At 48.4% G+C, this 9,244-nt stretch overlaps 1 protein-coding gene across 1 annotated transcript in view; it reads right to left on the bottom strand.

The window, feature by feature from the left end:
- Positions 1–8,794, bottom strand: part of PIGQ (phosphatidylinositol glycan anchor biosynthesis class Q) — a gene marked incomplete at its 3' end in the record, with an annotated part of 28,325 nt that extends 19,531 nt beyond the window's left edge. The window contains exons 1-3 of the mRNA XM_079543069.1: positions 8,127–8,794; positions 2,736–2,867; positions 1,436–1,556 (exon numbers count right to left, since the gene is read on the bottom strand). Coding sequence (XP_079399195.1) covers positions 1,436–1,556; positions 2,736–2,867; positions 8,127–8,791 — 918 coding nt within the window. The 5' untranslated portion in view covers positions 8,792–8,794. The remainder of the gene's footprint in view (positions 1–1,435; positions 1,557–2,735; positions 2,868–8,126) is intronic.
- Positions 8,795–9,244: the final 450 nt, after the last annotated feature.

Genomic DNA, 9,244 nt, shown 5'->3' on the forward strand with positions numbered 1-9,244 from the left:
CCCACAAGGAGAGCTTTAGAGAACTTAAGCTTTTTCAGCTGAAATATCTGTAAGGTAAGCTGAAAAACCTGAAGATTTAGGAATAAGATGTAAAGAAGATCTTTAGTTTATAGCTCAAGTAGCTCAGGAGCAAACGTGTTGCAGAAGAAATGTCCTTCATACCCCATCACTGCTGCTGAATAGGGTCTGCATCAATCCCTAAAATGTGCAATCCTCTAAAGTTTGGCTACAACAAATAGCAGAAATAGCAGTAACACGACCCACAGCTATGCTGGATCTCCAGACACTCCACACGCACTCTCTGGAAGCACAGTGAGCATGACAATGATCAGAGACATGTGGCTTGTGACAACAAGAGTGTTAGACATGGACCAAACAGATCATTGTTGAGGGAACTACGATCTCCTCCCAAGAAAGACAGGACAAGTAGCAAAAAAGAAACTGCTGATGGAATTCTCTAATCAGAATAAAATTCCTCCCTGGAATTTCCCACTTTGCTGGAGAAAGAGCAAAGATGATGACCTCCAGCTGCCAGAAAAACCAATGGAAAGATCCACAACCTCTCCCAGAAGTGTAGGAAAAGCGGGCAGAGAAAGTATTAAGCTGTGCAGCTCTGTGGCAATGCTTGACCCTAGCTACACATGTAATCCCAAGACACAGAAGCTCTAAAATCAGAGCTAACTTTAGATTAATAGTCTGGCCTCCAGCCTCTGAAGTGCATTATCTGTTCCTTACTGCCACTAAAGAGACATATTGGAGTGATGCACTTAAAGCAAGCCACCAGAAAAGCAGGATAGCATGAGTCACGCTCGTTCTTTGTGAATTTATGCTGATGCTGAGGGATCTCAGCGGGCAAGAAGAGTTATGTCTGAGAAGAGCACAGGACACAGCAAGTTTTTCTGGTTTACCATCTGCACATCAGAATTCTTAGGATTTCAGGTGTTTGTATCCTGTCTAGCTAATGCCTTTGGATTTCCCCATAATTTTCCTCTTCACTGGCACACTTGCATGCTTATCAAGTTTGACTTTTTAGTAGTTTATCGGACTCAATGCAGGTTACAGCTGGCTTTTACCAAATGCCCCATAAAGCAACAGCTTGAGGATACTTCTGTGAACTTGATAACCACTCCAACTTGCAGCTGCAGAACTCTGCCCAAGCCATAATTGTTACTTCGGGAACTAGAACAGCCCTCCAGTAAGCATCTAATTACTATTCACTGCACACTCAAAGCAGAGCTGTGTTCCTTTTGAGCAGCCCCAGCAGGCTTGATTTGAAGATTTCACTGTTCTTGAGGAGACCCAATTTACATGACTTCGGACCAGACTCTCTGAAATCCTTGTGTGTAAGGCAGTGCCTCCTTACAGCCACCCCAGGCACCAAGAGGTGGTCAGGACCCAGAGAAGGTGAGAGAGGAATGGCTCCAGCCATACTTACATCAGCCACAGGGATGAGAGTGTCAGCAAGGTGACCGATCTGGTTCTTTCTGTACAGCCAGGACATTAGCAGTATCCCCAGAGCCACATCAATCAGCAGAGAGACAAAGATGTTGGCTTTCCTGCATGCAGGATAAAAAGAAACAACGCTACAGCAAAAGGAAGGACAGCACCTAAGGTTTCAACGGCAGCTGTTGGCTTCACTTACATGCTACCCCTCTTGTCCCAGGAACACTAGGACAACTTAGTAAAGAAACATGGTACAGACATATTTTGACTTTCACTGACCTGCTGCTACTTCTGTGGCTGAACACCGAGCCACTCTGAGCATGCCACACCATGAAACCTCTTTTAGCAAGGGAAGTGAATAGCAGGGCTGAAGCTACAAAGCAGAATGTTGGACAAGGTGTACATGTATACTCAGTGGGAATTCCACAACCCCAAGGGCACGAGCACTTGAAGGATCCCCATGGAGATCAGATGGCTTTCCAAAAGATGTAGTTCAGTTGCAGTCAATGCAATCAGTTGCATCCATGGGCATGTAAGCAACTCCAGCAGGGCTGCAGAACTGCCCCTGACTGCTAGTGGGTCTGAAGGAAATCCTATTACGTGAGTTCTTCAGGCTAAACAACCACAATTACATCTTCAAATCTGCTAATCTAAGTGTTCTCTGGTAGTCCATTTCCCCAGGCTCAGAGAACCACCCAGAACAAGACTCGCTGTGTAACTGCCATAGCACAATCAGTATCTGTGTCAGATCCCCGCCTCTCCTGTTCCACTCACTGCACTGCACGTTTGCTTTTTGTCACACTGACTTCCTCACTGCTTTTGGAGCCTTTGATCTCCAGTTACTGCACGAAAGGAGCAGGCAAAAGAGGGCAGCTAAAGAAACTAAACCTTTCTGCTCTTTTGGAAAGCGCTGCTGAATACCGATGGCAGCTTTTGGTTAACCTTGGCAGCATGCATGCAAGCAACGAGCTTGTGGAAGTACTGACAACAAGGCAGTATCCACAAGGGTGCAGTACAGGCTTTCTGTGGGCAAGATCCCAGCCGTCCTTCCCAGAAAAAAAAAGCCCATGCCTGGCAAAAGACATAGGCAGGATAAAAGAGAGAACAGGGAAGATATCTGCAAAGTACCAAGGAGCAGAGCAAGGTAGGTAGCACAACATGGCACACCGAGGATCCTGCAGTGCTGTTCTGTCAGCCAGGCCAGTCTCAGAGCCCTGTGGCAGGCACAGGATCCACGGTTTGGGTTCTCCAAAGGAGACGGGGCCATATGTGTCGTTGTGTGCATTCCATACCTCATTAGCTGGGTCTGGTTTTGAGCCTTCTTGCTGCTGCTGATGACCTGGAGGTGCTGCAGGCGATGGCCCAGCTGCTCACAGGTTGAGAGTTTGCTCCACAAGAAAGACAGAGGCCAAAACTTCAGAACCCTGCAGAAACACAACAGGAACATCCCCTTTGCCTTCTGCCTGCATACTGTTTGTACAAGCTCCATGCAAAACATTTAGTGTAAAGTGAAGGTTGTGTAACCAGAAACAGCACTGACATACTCAACGTCAACATCCATTTCAGGCTCAGAGGGGAGGCAATACTCACGTGTTGTTTTTTTCTTTGACTGAGAAGCAATGCACTAGATGATGCTCAGTTATCTTCGTTGCCACACAATGCACAAAAGGAACAATTTGATTTGCAGAGCCCAGAATGACACATGGGATACAGGTTTGTCAGAGTGCCCAGCAGCAGTGCAGTGACACAAAGCACCACGGCTGCTGTGGGGAATAAACTGATGCTGATATAATCGGGATCACTTCTTTCCTGCCCACAACGGTCATTTCACTCACTAGAAATCCATCTCCACTTTCAGTTACCTCTTTCACCCACTCACTTGCACTGTGCTGGCACGCTCCTCCGGTTTACATTCCTTCCAAATGCTAAAATTATTCCTGGGATTCTGCTTCCCCTATGAAATTGGACAGCTGTTGGGACCATTAGTGAGTGAGGCCTGGAGACTTCCATGAATGTCTGCATGCCTCCCCTGGCCCCTCTGGGAGGAAATCAGCCCGCAGCATGGCAGCAGAGGCCTTCAGGACCAGCCTCTGCCTGCTGGTACATTTTACACAAATTGCAGCATTACAGCTGGTTCCAAATCCTGCCTGGTTTTGGTACGGTTGCTCTGCCTTTCCTCCTCACACTTCCCAAGCCCTTTTGTCCAGACTTCATGCAAGGTTCCTCACTTCAACAAACAGTGCTGAAGCCCTCTTCCCCCTCCCCATTCAACTTTCAGACATTGATTCCAAAATGCACGCAGCATACTGTGAATCATTCTTTTTAACTTGAGAGTTACTCAGCTCTCCTTCTCAGCCTCCCACCTTAGAGACAAATGAATGCACTGTTGTTCAGCTGACTTACTTCATCTAAAGTGATGGAGAATAGAGCTCCATACAGGAGAGATGCAGCACGGGCACCTGTGCTGCCCACTTCAGAGACCTCTGCAGACCCACATAGGCTGTGGACCTTTCCTTTTCCTTTTCCTTTTCCTTTTCCTTTTCCTTTTCCTTTTCCTTTTCCTTTTCCTTTTCCTTTTCCTTTTCCTTTTCCTTTTCCTTTTCCTTTTCCCTTTCCTTTTCCCTTTCCTTTTCCCTTTCCTTTTCCTTTTCCTCTTTTCCCTTCCTTTTCCTCTTTTCCCTTTCCCCTTCCCTTCCCCTTCCCTTCCCTTCCTTTCCCCTTCCCTTCCCTTCCCCTTCCTTCCCCTTCCTTTCCCTTCCCTTCCCTTCCCTTCCCTTCCCTTCCCTTCCCTTCCCTTCCCTTCCCTTCCCTTCCCTTCCCTTCCCTTCCCTTCCCTTCCCTTCCCTTCCCTTCCCTTCCCTTCCCTTCCCTTCATTTCCCTTCCCTTCCCCTCCCTTCCCTTCCCTTCCCTTCCCTTCCCTTCCCTTCCCTTCCCTTCCCTTCCCTTCCCTTCCCTTCCCTTCCCTTCCCTTCCCTTCCCTTCCCTTCCCTTCCCTTCCCTTCCCTTCCCTTCATTTCCCTTCCCTTCCCCTCCCTTCCCTTCCCTTCCCTTCCCTTCCCTTCCCTTCCCTTCCCTTCCCTTCCCTTCCCTTCCCTTCCCTTCCCTTCCCTTCCCTTCCCTTCCCTTCCCTTCCCTTCCCTTCCCTTCCCTTCCCTTCCCTTCCCTTCCCTTCCCTTCCCTCCCCTTCCCCTTCCTCTTCCCTTCCCCTTCCCCTTTCCTTCCCCCTTAGCCCAGTGGCTCCAAGTCCCAACCTGGAAAACCTCTGCTACAGCACAGAATTGTTCCACTTGCACTCTTTCTTTGTCAAGTCACTACGTACACATTCATTTAAATAAAAATACAAACATGCTGCATAAACCTTGATATAATAGTTGCAAGATGTGCTATGGAAACTCCCATCTGCAACAGTAATGAGAAAGAAAGCCAAAAATACTTCTTGCGTGGTCTCCTTCCCTATGCATAGCAACTCTGCATCGCCGTAGATGCTCCCACCTGTTTGTCACACAGTATATGCACTGGTTTTTGTAAGTGCAATGGAAAACCAAACCGTACACATAAAATATGAATGACACATGTTTGCCTTATTTAAGCAGGAGACCTTTGGGGTACTTCCAAATAGAAGGAAATAAATTAACATAGCCTGCAGGAATAAATCTTCAGTTTCCAGTATTATTTTTTTTTCCCAGGGCTGAGGGATTCTCCAGATATCCGAAGGAAAGCAGTCTTTGGGGCCCAGATCACACACAGATATTACAGCCCCATTAAGCAGAGCCCCCCGGCTTCTTTTTGCTCTTTCCTAGAAACCACAGGAACAAAGCCTCCCTTCTGGGTGAGGCATCAGACAGAGGTCCTGGTGTCATTAAGAGCATGGTAAGAGGGCTTTTAGAATAAACAAAGCACGGCATGGAGTTTATTACCCCAATACAAACCATCCTGCTGCTCCAAACAGCTCCCTGGAGCCCTGCCTGTGGTGGGGAAATTCTGCACGCTCCGAATGCTGAGCTGCACTGGGCACTGCTAAGCACAAGGTGGTGCTGAAGAAATGCTTTCATTTGAGATCAGAGCGTGTTTGTGAGGTCGGGTTGATGTCAGCGCTCACTTTCTCTGATTCCTAAAGCTACCTCCCCATTTACCCAGCACAAACATACAACACAGGGCTCTCCACAGCAGCTCCAGGCCTCTGCAGCCTGAGCAGATGTCACTGAACTCCTCCTCCTGCTCTTCAGATCCAACTGTCCCTTAGGATCACAGAGATCTGGGGACTAAAGTGGTACTGCAGTAACTGCTGACAGAGAAGTTGTCAGAGCAAAGGCAAGAAGGAGACTTCAGAGCTGAGAACCCATCACCAAGCTGCCCATGGGAAGGACCTTCCTCTTCCCCAGGCAAACAGCGACCTGTCCACAAGGCACCCAAAACATGATGTACCCCTGTAGCTTGTTTCCTCTAAGTCAAAGCCTGAGTGACACAAAACCTCTGAAGTGAAAGCAGGCACCCAAGAAGCCTCACTGGGGAATGGCTCCGTTACCAACCAGTCCCATTTCAGGCTGCCTCTGCATGTGGTGCTCAGAGAGGTCTGGGCAACAAGGCCTCCTCCACTTCCTCCCCCAGGAAGATCCAACCCCCACACAAACCAAGGAAACCATCCAAAGCAGCTCTCCTGGAGCAAGTGGTGCTTCAGGAAGCATCCCTGATCCAACAGCAACACTACTGCACAGGGAGGAGGGGAATGGTAGGATGCTTACACATGCCATCCTTGAACCCCTCTTACACTGCAGATACTGGCACGATTCAGCTGTAGTACACCAAGTGGTAAATGGAACTAAATTGCACTGAATGACTTAGAAGGTCGAGCAGAATCTCTGTCATAACTCGAGAGTGATACTTGAAACCACTGAAAAATATCATGCAGGTGCCACAGGTGAATAAAACAAAGCAGAAATAAACCTCCATCTATGTCCCAAGGTTAAGAACGAATTCAGCTCAGGTCTAAGCACAGGGAGCCTTGCATTCTGCCTGCTGATATGTGCAGCTGGCTGCTAGCAAAGCTGCTGCTTGGGCTTCAAACATCCACACTGGGCTTAGTAAAAGCTGAAATTAGAATGGCTGCTGATAAACACGCTGTGGCTTTCTGTGTCCAGCCTGCCAGGCTGCAAGGAACAGGCTCAAACTCCCATGTTATGCTTGGGCTATGGCCTTTTGGAAAGCTGTGAGGCTTGGGCTTAAGCTGACCATAAGTCTGAATCCCAATGGGCCTGGATAGAAAAGGATCACCCTGCTTGTTAGTTGTTGAACACAGCCCATGCACAGCCAAAAAAAAGGACCCTTGGAGCTGACTTCAATACCTTCTATCCAATCACAAAGCTCTGCCTTCACTTCCACTTACAGCTAAGTGCGTGGTCAATATCTTACAGCCACCCCAGCAGGCCTTGGTGGCTCCTGATTACAACAGGTTGTATTCTGACCCTAAATCTCTTCCAGCAGAGTAGTCCAAAAATGGACAGCTTTCCCCTCATGTACCAGTGCACATAACCCAACTGCTCAGTAAATCTCTGCATATGAAGAGCTGTGCTGTAATTTTTCATGACAGCATCATACAATTAGAAACCTGTTAAAAGAGTCTGCTCCCCATACCCTCAGGCTGCACTTGAGAAGATTTAACCATGACTACAGCAGTAGCTGTTATCCAAATCTGATCAATCAAAGTGTCCTCTTGCAGCTTGGAAGCTGATTTGCAGCACCCGCTCTGGCACGCTGGCACTCACCAGGCTGGCTGCTGGCTGATCAGCCGTGTTATTCAGCACTGGATGCAGAAGCTCCTGCCCTTCAAATCTGCTCAGAATTCCTCTTTAGAGCACATATTTGCCACGCATTACATTTCAAGCATCCTACTCAGTTTCGCCGTTGTCACAATGGGATCCCACCAAGGCATCACACAGATCAGCTCTGCCTGCAACCTCCTATGATGTCCAAGAGGTGATGGGTTCAGACATACTATTAAATGATGTATTCAGTCAGTGAGGTTTCCACAGCAAACAGGGACTGAACAATCTCAGCTATCCAGCCATTAAGAAAACCCTCACATCAGTCTGCCAGCCACGTAATAGTTGGAAAACCATTTCAGCCATGATGAAACTGAAGCGGGACTGAGGTACCCCTGCTGCACATGGGCAACGGCTCACTGCCTCCCCAGAAAACCTCCCCACACCTCCAGGTGTCCGAGGGTTTCTGCCTTGTGCTTTCAGTGGAGCTCCCCATGCTTTCAGAGCAGCTCTGCAGCAGCCTGTTTCCAACAGCAGGTTTATTCAGGAGATTCTCAGCCTGCTGTTGTCCACAGAACCTGACGTGTGACTGGTTAGCACGGGGTCTGCAGATGTGGTGGGACTGCCCAGGACGTCCACCAGACTGACCCACAACCTGCCACGGTTAGAGAGCATGAGAGGAGCTGTGCCACAGCTGGCATTGCCTGTCACCATGAGCCCATCCTTTTGCACACTGGTGATCTCAGAGATCAGAAAAGTATTCCTATTGGCTGCCTGCAAGGTACCTGAAACTAGAAGCAGCACCAGGAGATGCACTGTGACTAATACTGATGGAGTTTTAGCAGGAACCTCACAATGTTCTGTGATGCCTACACACAAAAACTACATCTCCTCACCGAATGCAAGCAGGCTGCAGCACTCACCTGCTGTTGCAGACCCCAGAAACAAGTGAAAGCAGGAACGTCAGCAGCATGCAGGCAGGCACCGAGGCCTGCTTCATCAGCTCCACAATGATACTTGCTTCAACGCCATCCGACTGCCAGTGGGTCATCTTAATGGGCCCGTCGTCGTACCTGTCTGTCATGAAGAGCACCTTGCTGCTTGCAACTGTGTTAAAGATGGCAGAGAGCTTGGAGGCATCCTCTGCCCCGAGGTCAGCCGTGTCCAAGGGGGGGTGCAGATGGGACAGCATGACTTTACGTTGGTCATAATACACTAAGATGATTTCTTCTTCTCTGTGGTTGTCAGACTGTTTCTGAAGGGTAGAACAGTTCCAGAATTTGCTGTTTCCCTCTTTGCTTATCTGAATCCATGGCTCATGAGAAAATATCGTCCCAAGGTCTTCCAAGAACTCACTCAGGCTCTCTTCTTTCTCCTGTTTGCTGTTGTTCCATGAGCCGAGCACAGAAATGCTGACCTTAGTCACCTGCTGGACTTCCCTGAGATACTGCTTCACCTGAACAGGAATAAAGGGGAAATGGACCACGGCGAGGACAACAGCAGAGCTCTGTTCTGGGATCCAGCGGCCGATCAAAATGCCGCTTTCTGCCGAGGAGCAGCACGAAGGAAAGAAGACCTTAAGGACCATGCCAGCAATCCCTGGAGGATGGGACACCTGCCAACAGACACAGGAACAGAATTTGGAGTGGTGATTAGATGCAAGGAAAACATGAGCTGGCCAAAGTCACCAGCAAGGAGGTCTCCTGCATCACCCAGGCACCCAGAGCTGAACTCGGTAACAAACACACTGAACAGCCCTGGCCACAGCACTCATCCCCTCCTCTCACCTAGAAACAAAGACAAGAAGTTTGTTGCAAGCAGACTACAATGACTGACTGATCGAAGCTCACAAAGTAGCTTCAATTCATTAGATGCAAGATCCCAAACCAGGAGAGGCATCTCTGCTTTATCAGTGCTCCGTACCTGAAGTATTTTTCTTGATGTCATTAAGAAAATACCTCAATGGCTTCATAAGACTTTTATTAAAAGAAGCTTCAGGGCAGCTGACAATGTCTCTTTAAATAAGGTGAAGGTTTCTAAC

This window comes from Tetrao urogallus, assembly GCF_951394365.1.
Source record: "Tetrao urogallus genome assembly, chromosome: 15".
Lineage (NCBI taxonomy): Eukaryota > Metazoa > Chordata > Aves > Galliformes > Phasianidae > Tetrao > Tetrao urogallus.